Below are 13,588 nucleotides of genomic sequence, written 5' to 3' on the forward strand. Positions count from 1 at the left end.
TCTCTTGTGCCTCAGACATGCATGTAAATCACACGTGCAGTCAGTGTAGCTTGAGAGAAGCCCTTCTATCTCCTCCTGGTTCGGTCCATCTGTTTGACTTAAAAGTGAAAATGCTGCAAGGGTTTGAAACATATGGCGCACGCACACGTAAACACACACACGCACACAAACAAAACTTCTTCACGCTTCTGATCTCAGACTGCTGGTGTGGACAGACGGTTCTGAACGGGAAGCTGACTAAGCAGCAGCAGCAGCAGCTCAACGCACTCAGCCAACCGTCATGTCATCGCTCATGAGCCTGCAGGGTCGATAGTCGGGCAGCTAGGGCTGGGCGCTATGACCAAAAACCTTTATCATTTATTACAGCATTCTGTCGGCATCGCAGTATCTCGGTATTTTTTGTTTTTCATGCATATTCATGTGTGCACAATATTTTTTTACTGGTTGAGAGAGGTATAAAAGAAGAAAAAATGGACTATTTTATGCTGATGAGTAAATATTGTAGGTTTGCATGGCCCCCGTGTTATTACTGCAACTTAAGCCTGACAACACCTGCGAAAGTGGTTGGTTGAGGTTGTTTTTTTTTTTTTTTTTAAACCATAAAAGCCCCCCAAACAACAGACGCGGCATCTTTTTTTGTCTCCGTCAACGTCTTCGTGGTCTCCTCGCTCTGCTGCTTAATTTTTGGACCTTTCCATCTTCACCACACCTCGCAGTGATGTGTGCTTACAAGCGCTAAAAATGAATACGGTCCAGTCTGAAACGGTGTCTCATGATTCATACCGTAACGAAAAAAAAATCCGATATTCAGTATGAACCGGTACACCACCGCCCAGCCCTACAAGCAGCTACTGTAGGTTTTAAAACCAGAGTTTACATGTAGAAAAACAGGAATTCATTCTAAGTTTCTGCATATTTTTAACTATAAGGCGCCTTTCTTTTATCATCTGAGGGCTTTGAATCCACTTAATTGTTGTGCAGCCTTTCTCTGGACACATGTTTCATGACAGGAAGTTAGTAACTTCTCTGTATTAGCGGCAGTCATGAACTTTGTCTGCTGTTAACATCCTAGTAGTTCACAGATATTGCATTAGTCACACCGACTTGTGGACATGCCTCATCTTGTCCTATTTTTTGACTTCCTCCATTGAACTCCAGGCAACCGGAACTTGCCAGTATAGAGGGTTTTGCCCCCCCCGAGTGGCAAAACCACAGTGAAATGTGTCAGTAAATACAGCGAGCAGGAAGAATGTGGATTATCAGATCAAATTAAGAACAATTCGACTCGACAATGATCCATACGAACTAGTATGGATTTGGAAAAGTGGATTAGCATCTGCTAATGCTAATGGAGATTTGCTGATAAGTAATGTTAGCCATATAACATTGTAGCGTCCGACCGCTGATTGATTACAAATATTCTGTTTATTGTTATTTATTGAAGTAGTTACTGTCGGCTGTAACTACGCCAAAACAACAACATCCACAAACTTAAGAAGTAACTTAAGGCCTGACTTCATCAAAAAAATACAGCATAAATTAATATTACGTGACTCTAACTGTGTCTGGATTCCAGTTGTTTCTTCTAATGCAGTGATCCATTTACTTCTCTTTTCTTTGGCAGATATCTGTACAAATATATCTCTGACTGCTTTTCAGATCTGTTAATTGCACAACAGCTCTTCACCCTTTTAAAAAAAAAAAAAAAATCATTTTACAATCTAGACACTATTCAAGCCTATGATTCAAACTAATGCTGCTAATCTCCGTGCTAAGCTGTCACTTTTTGTCACTCGGCGACCGTAACCACGGAGCCTTCTAGCCGTGATGCCACGTGGACACTCTCTACAGCTTTGTCAAACATATTGTCAATAATGAAACGAAGTAGTTGCAGCCCATGTCGTGTTGTGTATCAAGTGTGTGCTTCGCGCACACACGCCCAGAGCCGTTATGAGCCTCCTTCCATCCTGCTGTGCTCTGATGAGTCGCGCTCCCTGCAGACTTTGCTGCGAGATTCTTATCCCTCTCCGCCTGTCAGTGACTGACAGCTCAGTTGATGCGATGCAGCTGATTCTCTGATGCGCGCTGTGCGTAGCAGTTTTGCATGGAAGATAACGGTAGTGGCTGCACTTAGAGGAACCGCAGTGTTTTGAAACTATTGTGACGTTACAGTAGCGCACCAGTACAATGGATGACAATTACAGCTCTCGCAGCGACAGATGGCCTTTCAAATGCACCTGCGTGGTTTTTCCAGACTTCTCCCTAATTGGTTCCTAAATGTCATTTTTCTAAGAGCTTGTACGGTTGCGGTGGCTGCAGGTGGAGATAAGGCATCGCTCTTTTATTAGGAAATGAGTGTGCGCCCAGGAGTTTCCTTCTGGCCTTGGCTCAGGTTGAATCGGTCACTAACGCACTGCAGCTCCAGGCCTATTTGGGATACAAAGCTACCACAATGCAAGCCTTTGATGAAACGCACAGAGTAGGAGCGTGTAGGAAAAATGAGTGAAAGAGCGCATGTGTGTTTTCGTCGTCATCTCCCTTCATTTACAGCCAGAGGATCAACGAGAGAGTCTCATCTAGACATGATTGGAGTTAATGACACGGTGACACTGATACTGGGATTACTACTCCACAGGTTTATGAGAGTGTGGGCTTAACAAGACTTTTGACACACACACACACACACCGTGTGGTTTGGTCCTGACGGCCGCATGAAGCTGATTGTTTTCCAGCGGAATGATTTGACCTGCTTTGCAGACCTCTCTAGCTCTCCCCTCCATCCATCTTCCCCCTGTCCCTGTCCTGCCAGAGGGGGGACAGAGAGCTGCTTGTTTCTGGGACTGTGACCTACTTCAACACAGAGAAGACAGAGAATCGGACAGAACTGATTAGGACAAGGGGAAATCCTTCCATCCTTCCATCCATCCATCCATCCATCTGCCTTTTCTGCAAGCTGTCTGCTTTCTGGCATTTATCGGAGCCCATGTTATGACACTTGTTTACAAAGTGGGACATCATTCTTAGCTTGAGATAGTTCATCATAAAAAATAAAAAAATCCCGAACACCAAGATTCACTTTGATGATATGTTTAAAAATTGCCAACCATCGAGTCTGGCAGAGGTGCGTTTGTGACTTGCTTATAAATCACCTGAACGGCCTGACTCCATGAGATTCATCTTTCATCCAAAAGCGGTGGACGGCTGTCAGCTTGTTTCTTACCGAAAGATGTTAAATTTTTCATTTTAGGTTTTTGCACCTGATAGTGTCTGTCAGTGAAGGACTTCTGTTAAAACTGTAACTGTGCAGATGTTAGCATGGTGGTGTTATTATCTTAGCACTTCCATTCCTTAGTAGAGCCTCACAGTAGAGCTTTATTAATTTGACTTTATAATTGTTGTCTGCAGAACTATTTATCCAGTATGTATATAGTAGTTAGGTAGGTAGCACTGGGTAAAATTCCTTTCAGCATAAAAAAAACAATGGGTGGTGTCTCAGTGGTTCCCAACCACTGTGCCGTGAAGTTATTCAATTTCTTTTGAATTGGTCAGAAAATTCTTATTTATTTACTGCAAATAATTAATCTTGCTTCGTCAGAACAACACTCTTCCACTAGATGGCAGAAGGTCGATAATTAACCCGCCTGTCTACCTGTTGAATAAGTCATGACGCTTCCTTCAGTGAGACAGAGGTGATAGCGATGGATAAATACTGGAAAAAAAAAAAAATACTCAGTCTGAACTGGGTCCTAGAGGAAGCGCCGACCCCGGTGAAGGTCATGTTAGATTTAGATTTAGATTTACTTTTACCGGGGAACCAACCGAGCCGATTCAGTTATGCTCGGTGTGTTTGGAAAAGCTGTCAAAGGCTAGTGTGAGTGCAACCAGTCGTACCAGGTCGCGCGAAATGTAACCATGTAAGCTAATTTCACACTGAGTAAATTGGCAGTAGATGATCATTATTTTGTTATATATCCTTTTTGTGTACAATATGTGCCATGGCTCAAGGAAGGTTGGGGAAACACACTGTGCTAGATGCATGTTGTGTAGCATTGGTTCCACATTGTAACACTAAGTTCTATGATTGTAAGCGTAGTGTTTTGACACATCAAGCTGGCGGTCAGTTGTTGGCCAGTTACAGTGTCGTCAGGCGTGGTGGAGGTTTTCCTAGTAACTCTTATTCAGCAGTGTGGAGAAAGTTTTTCCGTTAGTCAATACAGCCGAAGAAGGTGTTGAGTTGTGTCTTTCACGACAGTTTTACTGCAACGCCTCATTCCAGTGTATTGTGTGATTTCCCATTGCTACCATACATAAAACTTGGATGGATGTCTTGACTCTGTGCAGACATTTAAGAAAATAGTGCTAATCATCCTCGTTTGACCCAGTCAAATACTAGTGCACATTTTGCATGAAGCGCTTTCACCACAGCTGCATGCATAGAGAAGCTGAATATATTAATGTCTAAACCACAGGAAGCCTTTGGCCAATATGGGGAGGAAAGGTGAGATAGGTGAGAGACAGGAAGTTTCATCTGTTTTATCATTATTATACATATGTACAAATGATTAAAAGAAGGCTGATGAAGATTACAATGTCATTACATTTTAGATCACACTGATATCCCCCACAACAGTAAAAGCAGCTTACATAACGAAATATAAATAAATACACTCACTGGCTACTGTATTACGCACACCTGTAAAATTACTTGTTAACACAAATAACTAACCAACCAATCACATGGCAAGTATTTCAGAAACTGCTGATCTACAAATCTGCAGCGTCTGCGTGATACTATCATCTCAATATGGACCTAAATCTCTGAGGAATGTTTCCAGCACCTTGTTGAAAGTATAAAGATGAAGAATTAAGGCAGTTCTGAAGGCAAAAGGGGTCCAACCTTTTACTAGCAAGGTGTACCTAATAAAGTGGCCGGTGAGTGGATGAGAAACCATGAAGGGCAATAATCACAAGTCACCTAAAAAATGAGCAAATATGGAAGTGCACATTAATAACTTGGTGAGAAGTGTGATAATAAAGACGGTGCAAAAAAAAATATGACGGAAACTATAAAAGTTTAAAAGCAATCTCCACGTTCCGCTTTGATGCCGCAGTCACGGAAGACTAAGAATAATAATTGAGATGCACACTGTCAGCTCACTGAGCGCTGTGAGGCAGTCCTTCAGAAGATGTAGCCAGAGAGGCTGGTACGGTTGAACAGCTGAGAAAGAAGGAAGGAAACGTTAGAAAAATAACCAAAGTACAATCTCCTTTGAAGTACAGAGGTTTTCTGAAATGGAAAGCTCTGAAAGATAAAAATGGGCTCAGCAGAGATGCACATAATGTAAAAATAACTGTTTAATGTACTATTTTGTAGGGAAGTTTAATCTCCGTCACGCCTCTTTATGAGGTCATCTTTTACTTTACGTCTTCACTGACACTTCACTGACTTGCAGGCTGCATACATTTGAACGTAAAGTAACTTCTGGGAAAGCAGACTCGGTGTGAAAGGGCGGTTCTTTCTCAGTGGAAGTGAGCTGAGCTGAGGTGTCAAACTTGTGACTATTCCTCCAGTCAACTGTCGCTTCTTCTTTTGAGTCGCTCGCTGTGCCTGCTGCAGCCTGCTCAGAGCGCATTTGAGAAAAGGTTTGGTCAAAGAGCCTTCCTAGCCCCCCCCCCCCCTCCAGGGAAAAGGCAGGGCTCGTCATGACTTCACAGGCGTTAGAATGGTCTCATCCAACTCTCCGCATGAGAGAGAATGCGCACACATTTTTCCGAAATGTCACACTGTTCCTTTGAATTATTATCTTTTGGCCACTCATGCACAGCTTAAAAAACACCCCCCCCCCCCTTTTTTTTATGATGCACAGTTTAATTTCCGGAGCAAGAAGTGAAGTTGTTTTTGCAGAAGTTGCGACAATTGCAAGGTTTTATTTTTGGCACTTTTAACTTGTCAAGTTTTTTTTTTTTTTTTTTACAGTCTGTAAGAGGACTGCAGAACTTCACCACTTTATCTGCAAGCCATTCGTGATATGTAATTATTGCTCACTAATTGATCTCCGAGGCAAAAAGGCGAAGAGTTGCTATGAAGCTTTGTAGAGCTGAAGGAAACTCCAGATTCTTAATCACTTCATTGATCCCCGTAGGGAAATTATTATTTTGTCTGCAAATTATGAGATAAGAAAGAACATATATGAACATAAGAATAAAATAAAATAAGAATTAGGTAAAAGTGAAAAATTACAAAAAAATGAACTTATGTCTAGCTTCTTATCTTTGAAATTGTTGACACAGTAATAGTGGCCACAGTTTCTAGCTTTGATTCTTTTTATACTCCCATACAAACAGGAAATGAACCTGAACTGAATTGGTGGTTTCTATTAGTTCGTTATCAGTACGGCAGCAGCGTTTTTTTGTTTTTTGTTTTTTGTTATTGTCATGTTATCTGTCATAAGGTGCAAATGTGCGTAGATGTGCTCTGTGCACCCATTTTTTTTTTTTCTATCGAACGCAGCAGGGTGTTGTTTTTCCATCATAAAGGTAAAGAAAAGCACTATTGGTGTGGTTGCACATCAACCACTTTGAAGTGCATGCGGTGATGTGTTGTTCCAGATGTACAGCGTAGAACACACCACAGAAAATGTAAAGTAATTTACTAGTAATTCACTAATAGTAGTAGTAGTAAGTGGGTGGTCTGTAATACCTTACTAAAGCTTTGACAGGAACGGTCATACATCATGCGTCCTGTCCCGTCTCCCGTGGGTCAGGGTCAGGCGGGGAAGTATTAATAGTGGGGCCTGGATGCCTCAGTCTGTGGTCTGGTATGTGTAGGCGGTATGCGGGAAAAAAAGGCACCTGTGACTCCAGTGTTGTTGTCTACCCTCGCACCTGTGTGTGTTTGTTGTGCGATTTAGGTTTTGCTCTTGTGTGCCCACTGAGGCGCTCCAAACGAACACAGACGCAGGCCTTCTGCTGCCTGACACAAGCCCAGAGGGTTGTAGGGCATGTGCGCTCATCTTGTCCTGTTTTTTTTTTTTTATATCCCCCCTTCTGGTACTAGCGAAGAGAGGGATTCGTCATCTCTGCCACGGTCTGTCAGCTTGTGTCACATTGAACAGACGTCCCTCGGAGGTTGTCGCTTCACGACGACGTACACTCATGTTTTTAATCCAGCAGAATAGTAGCTCTAAATAGTTCCTTACAGCAGGGTTTTTCTTTTTTGTTTTTTAACTTGCTTTAGGTATAACGTTTTGAAACTCTTGTGTAATAAGCGACTTCTCTGTTTTTCTTTCCTCTGCCCTGTCTTGCCTTTTCGGTCTTATCAGACCATCTTGTTGGGCTGGCGCGCGCCTCGCGTTTCTCTGGATTTCTTCCCCCTTCCTCTCTCATGTATGGGAGACGAGCCGCGGCACGCTAGGAATTCATATCAGCCGGCGCGCACCTTGCAACACATCAAATGCAGAGGGAAGAAATGAAAGGAATGAGGGTAGGGAGATATAGAAATGAGGTCAGAGAACGCAGGTAAAGTTGCTGCGGAGAGAGACAACGTCTCGCAGCTAATATTCACCTCGGTGGTTTCACTTTGGTGTCAGCTCATATCTCTGCAAATGCCTTGGCATTTGTGAACCTCGCAGATAAAGACTTGTCTGTGTTACCAGCCCCGGAGAATAAAAAAGCCCTAAAGCCGTGCGCTCGTGCGTGAATCAACATCGCCCCCTGCAGGCCGTTAAGTGCCGTGTGTGCTTACGTTACATTTGATAGTAGCTAATCCCTGAAATGAACCGTGAGCACATGTGTTGAACGGTAGACGGCATTGATTGACTCTTTGCAGTAGTCAGCACTGATGGCAGCTCCTGCGGTGTGAGCAGAGTAAAGAGCAGCAGACAGGATGTCCTGTCGGGGATAATGGAGGCTTTCCTCTGGTAACATCTAGGATTTATAGTCATCAAAACTGTCAGGAGCGAGAGTGCTGCTTTGTCTAATTAGATTCCATTTAAATTTCATGTCGAATGTAAAAAGGTTGGAGTTTAGAAGCTGGTTTAACTGTCTCTCCTCGTAAACATACTTAACTCTTCAAATGGTTTCCTTTCCCTCCCGACCCTCTTCCTGCATCCCCCCTCCTCCCTTCATTCCTAATTTTCCTGTCTTTTTTGTCCCTTCTTCTGCCACCCCAGTCTCCCTAGTCCTCTTTTTTTTCTTCTTCTTTTTTTTATCTCCCTCTTCCTCCCCTAACGAGCCCCATGTGAAGCAGTGTTGGTGTAATTAAATTGCACACCATTCATCTGGGAGGAAGGGAGTCTCCTTAATCTGCGTCAACCCACATTTTAGCCTCTGAGGATTCAGCTGCTGCTGCTGCTGCTGCTGCTGCTGCGCGCCACGCACACACACTTCCCAGCTTCGCTCGCTATCGCACTCTCTCTCGACACACCCACCTCCATTCCTCATTGTTTGAGCCCAGCTGTGCCCAGCCATGTCACGTTTAGGATTGTGGGTGTAGAAGCCAACTGAGCGCTGGTGTTTTCCTGCGTTCATTAGCTGCGGACGAAGCCCGTGTTTAATTGATGGATGCAGTTTGTTAGATTTACGTGTAGCCTGTTTAAGTCCAGATTCGTTGCCCTCTTACTTATCTTTGCACTTGTAACATGTGATATAGACGTTATTAAACCATTTGGAATTCATTTGCGGGGGCCGTCTTGAGTCATTCTTTCTCCCTCTCAACTTCTCTTTACAAAAGACAGGTTCACTTTACGATGTGGACCTCACGTCTCATGAGTTCCTCATTTTTCTGTAGTTCCATTTTTGGTCACTGGGGAGGTAGTCTGTGTTTGCACTTGTGTCTGCATATTATGGTATGTCTCTTTGGCAGAGCAGGGTGACACACCTCTGTGTGTTTGTGCAGTTTGTGGATGGGTTAGAGCATGTCTAGCACGCTCCGTTCACTGAACAGAAACCAGCTCCCGAGCTAAACTCTATCTTGTCGACCAGATTTGCACTTTAACCGCACAGTTGAAGAAACTGACCGATCGATTTCAGTGATCTTGCTTCAGTTTGGTGCAAGACCTCTGACACTTTAAAGATACCGCACTCATAGAACCCGGTGCCAAACAGAAAGTGTGTTTTACGTAGCCTGGGGGTACATGTTTTTTTTTTTGCGCGGTAGCTGTGTTTTGGAGCAGCAGATTCTTAATAGCCAGGGTTAAATCCAGTTCAGCTCGAGAGCTAAGTTGATTAACATCTCTTGTGTAAACCATCTGGACTAACATCTGTTGACTTGAGGTCTCCACCAGCTGCAGTAAAACTGTGTTGTGACATCAGTTGTATTTACACATTTACGCCCTGCACATTTTCCTAGCATTTATCCGTGCAGGGTTTCAGAGAAGTGTCCGATCAACTCTTAAGTCACGTTTTCGTTCTGCTGAATCCGTGGGTTTAGTGTAATCTTGAGTGTTTTTTGTTTGCGCTGCTCAATTTGGACATCTGTTAAAGTGTTGGTGGACTGGTGTAAAAAAAAAAAAAACAGTTCTGTGCTGTGGTGTCATCACAGCAGAGAAAGAAACGTGGCGAAAAAACGTTGTAAAGAAGAAGTCCTAATCTTTATATTTTAACACAGGAAACCTCTTCGACAAAGTCCACAATCATGGTAACTTCCCCTTCTCATGACAAAAGTGTAGCTGCAGTGTTGAGCGTCAGGCGCACCTGCTGTTATCACACACCAAACTTGGTATGTACTAACAACAGTGATAATTGCATCTCTGGCTTTACTTTTACGGGTGTGTGTTGTTGCTGTTTGTTGTTTTTTTTCTTCTTCTTTTCTTTTTCCAAGTTAAAGACTCTCGCAGAGCTGGCTCCTGTAGTGTAAACAGTGCTGTATCATAATGAAACTCTGAGAAACGTACCCGGGTCCAGAGAGGAGCCTCTGCTGTGAAACCCAGTCGACTGGCATGTTAGCCATGCTAATCATGCTAACCACGCTAATGCTAAGTTGGTCCAAGAGGACCTGGTAGTGATCTGGCTCAGCTTCTCTCCGTCTCCTCTCTGTCTGGGAGTCTCGGCGGTACAAGTTACGACCTAACGGGTGACACCGTGTTGTCCGTAGAATGTGTTAGCTTCCTCTTAGACGTTGGTGCTGTTTGCAACTTTAATACAACTACAATTGTGCTTGAAATATACTAAATATAATGTAGCATTAAAATGAGTGTGAGTCATGAGTAACCCAAGCAGAGCCCGTGTTGACTGGGTGAAGGAGGGGCTGATTATAGCCCTTATATACCTTTGTGATACCACTCCCTCAGCTGGGCATGCCTCTGTTAATAAGAGCTCTTATTGCACTCAACTTTCCTCATTTCCTCGCACCGACCGCGCACGCCTTCACCCGCTCTTACGGGCTCGGACTGATAAAGTTGGACGGCTCCTGCCTCAGTGGTCCGTCGTTTTGCGTGAGTAGTATCTCTTACTCGAGCTTTCAGGCAGCTAGGTTGGTGCTCGGTGGAAGGGTGAACCTAAACCCCTGCTATTAATTTTAACCCGTCCTTACCCTCTCTGCCCTGACCCTCTCTCTCTGTCCTGCTGTCAGTTGCACTCAACTCTTCCTCCTCCTCCTCCTCCTGCTTGTCTCGTATTCTCTTGTGCCGATGGTAGAGTTAAGAAAGGCAGTTCCTGCCTGGCAGACAGTGTGTTTAGGTTGTCCTCTTCCTCCTCCGCAATTCCTTTGGATGTCCAGTTTTATCTTTTTGTAAGGTATGTCTCATGTCAATATACTTTAGCTGTGAGAGTGTCTGCCTTGCCACTGTGTGTAATTTTAGGATGTGACTTCAGTGCACCATTGGCTGTTGACCACAGCTCAACATTATCAGATTTTCCCATCGAACAAAACAGTTTAAATTCTTTTTAATGGGCTTTTCTGCACTGTTGATTTGCTATTTCTATTTATTGGTTATTTGTACTATATTTTAAAGACACAGGAAGCAACAGTGTCTTTACTTTCCTATGACAGGCTGGTACACTAACACTATATATAAACCGCAATAGTTTGCTGACACTTTAAGACATTCCTCGTTAGATCGGGGTTTTTAAAAATCATTATTTTTATTTTTTAGGACTTGTGAAATTCTGCTAGAGTAACTAGACCCTGGTGTGGAGAGAGAGTGTGCTAAAATAAGTATTCAGTAATACAGCCTGCGCTCTTCATTAAATCCCCCTGAATGTTATGTGTCCTTCTACCTACTAGTTAGGATGACTGAATAAGTGGCTGCTTTCTTGCTTGGAGGTGTTAGCTGTCAGTGTGTAGATAGAAAGTATATGCATGTGTACCTGGTTGCAGACATGACAGCAACTCTTGGGTTTAAATGTTACGACTGCAGGCAGCGGAGGGTCAATGAGTAACCAAAGGAGCGGCCCTGAAGACTTGCATGATTCACCTTTTACAACTCCTCCTCCGCTGATGTCAGTGCACATTGGTTTTTGACAGGTTGCGAAAGAAGCAGTAATTATTCCGTGCTGGTGTATGCAGACAGAACACGTAATGATTTAAACAATACCCGCAAGGAGTAGTTGGTGAATTCAATTTTTCTTTTTATCGCTGTTGGATTGACCCTGTCGATTAAGTCTGTTGGTGTGGTATGTTACGTAATGTTTTATAATGCAGTGATTGTGATTAGTGTACAGGCTCATAGTATTTCACCACACTTCTTGCAAAAAAAAAAAACTTTCACCTGGATATCTTTAGTAGAGAAGTATATCAGTAGAAAGAGTCTAGCAGCAAACCCTGCTATAACAGTACTGATATAGAGAGATGAGGTCCCACTTATCTCGGGCAAATCTATGTACAGCGGCCAAGATGTACACATTTGTCTCTGTTGATTTACACACACAATGTTTATCAGTTTAAAACTGTGACTCGTGTTTAAAAGAGCTACAACGATGTAATCTGAGATTTGTGTTTCCACAGATGCGTTGCTGGCGGACCTCGAGTCCACAACATCGCACATTTCCAAGCGGCCACTTTTCCTGTCTGAAGAGGCCGCCTACTCCTTCCCCGTCAGGGGTCAGACCCAGCAAGACCCCTCCTCTCCCTCCCAAGTCCCACCCGCTCCCTCTGAGCAGCCTGTGAACGGACTTGATGAAACAGAGGTAAATGCTTTCGCACGTGTTGCTGTGAAGGGCCCCCTAGCATGGTCATTTAAAGGCATTGTTTCAATTACTCGTGAATGACGGTGTAAAAATGTGCTGCTTCCTTTGTGAACGCTCTTCTCAGTACTCCAACTTCCTCTTTACAGTCCTTTAACTCGGCTCAGAAAAGTCCCTGGTCTCGAGATAGCGACACCAGTCCAAGCCAACCCATCGGTGAAGAGGACCACGTATACAGGTTAGGGTGATCTGTTACAGTACAGTACACAACCGTATATTAACTATGTCATCCTACCACTTTGGGAATATATTTTACTGAGTTTGCTTGTGTAGTAGCTGTTATAAATCTGTTTTGTTAGATGATAGAAAGCAGTTAAAATATTTATGTCAGACTAGAGTGAAAACAGAGTCGTAATCCTACGTCTGAACTGGGCTTTTGGCTCTGCTTTAAGCCTCTGGTTGGCCTGATAACCCCCTTGGTGATAAACATTGTTTTTTTTGTTTTTTTTTATCTCCACTCTGTCCAGCTTCCCTAATAAGCAGAAGACCAGTGAGTCATCAGCTGCCATGAACTCGTCATTGGGCAGCAACCTGTCGGAGCTGGATCGCCTGCTGTTGGAACTCAATGCTGTCCAGCAAAGCACCCCTGCCTTCCCCACAGAAGGTCTCTTTACTCTTTCTGATCTGCTGCCTCATGAAACTGTCTAACTATGGCACTGCTTTTTGTGGCTTTACAGTTATATTTGCTTCCACTGTCATCGCGTCATCATGCCCTTTTTTTTTCTTTTAATAGAAGAAGCAGCTCCGCCTCTGCCTGCCTACAGCACTGTCCACCATATCCAAGAGAACGGCGTCTCCACTGCAGGCAAAGCAGCTCCACCTGTGTTGGCAAAGCAAAAACATGGTATAGAGGATGTACGACCAAGTGTAGAGAGCCTGCTAGATGAGCTTGAAAGTTCTGTGCCATCAGCCATGTAAGGAATTGTACTCATATATACTCTATTTGGGCAATAAATGAGCGTAGATGTTTTCATATTTATAAATTGACTGTCATATTGTCGTCCTTAGTCCCACACCCTTGGGGGTGTCAGATGAACACACGGATGGACAAGATGACACGCTATCACAACAACAAGCCAGAATGTCAGCCTCCTCTGCCACACGAGAACTGGACGAGCTAATGGCTTCCCTGTCTGACTTTAAAGTCCAAAGCAATGTGAGTGTGGTGCAGAAGTGCGTGTTTGGTGTTTGATTGATGGAGGACAGTTATTTTTGGCGCCGTGTGAAGGATTATCCTACATTAGGGCTCAGCACCGCTCTTAAATTAATTGTAGAAGTCAATTGGATCTGACTAATTTTATTTCCATATCTGTGGTTTCGTAACGTTCCACATCACTTACACGCTTACCGCAAGCAAGTTTTTCTTGAACCCGTAATATACCGATTACATTGCAGCGCAATGACC

The 13,588-nt window shown here is 43.5% G+C and overlaps 1 protein-coding gene across 3 annotated transcripts in view; it reads left to right on the forward strand.

The window, feature by feature from the left end:
- Positions 1 to 13,588, forward strand: part of LOC125006662 (titin-like) — a 28,935-nt gene that overhangs the window by 5,188 nt on the left and 10,159 nt on the right. Inside the window, exons 1-6 of one of the 3 annotated variants that reach the window (XM_047582919.1) lie at positions 10,109 to 10,433; positions 11,945 to 12,126; positions 12,273 to 12,361; positions 12,651 to 12,787; positions 12,917 to 13,097; positions 13,192 to 13,339. In XM_047582919.1, the coding sequence (XP_047438875.1) occupies positions 10,202 to 10,433; positions 11,945 to 12,126; positions 12,273 to 12,361; positions 12,651 to 12,787; positions 12,917 to 13,097; positions 13,192 to 13,339 (969 nt within the window). In that variant the 5' untranslated portion in view covers positions 10,109 to 10,201. Of the gene's footprint in view, positions 1 to 10,108; positions 10,434 to 10,552; positions 10,735 to 11,944; positions 12,127 to 12,272; positions 12,362 to 12,650; positions 12,788 to 12,916; positions 13,098 to 13,191; positions 13,340 to 13,588 lie in introns of those variants that run through there. The other 2 variants (XM_047582921.1, XM_047582920.1) reach the window with 2 other exon arrangements.

Source organism: Mugil cephalus, chromosome 4 (genome assembly GCF_022458985.1).
Source record: "Mugil cephalus isolate CIBA_MC_2020 chromosome 4, CIBA_Mcephalus_1.1, whole genome shotgun sequence".
Taxonomy (NCBI): Eukaryota; Metazoa; Chordata; class Actinopteri; order Mugiliformes; family Mugilidae; genus Mugil; species Mugil cephalus.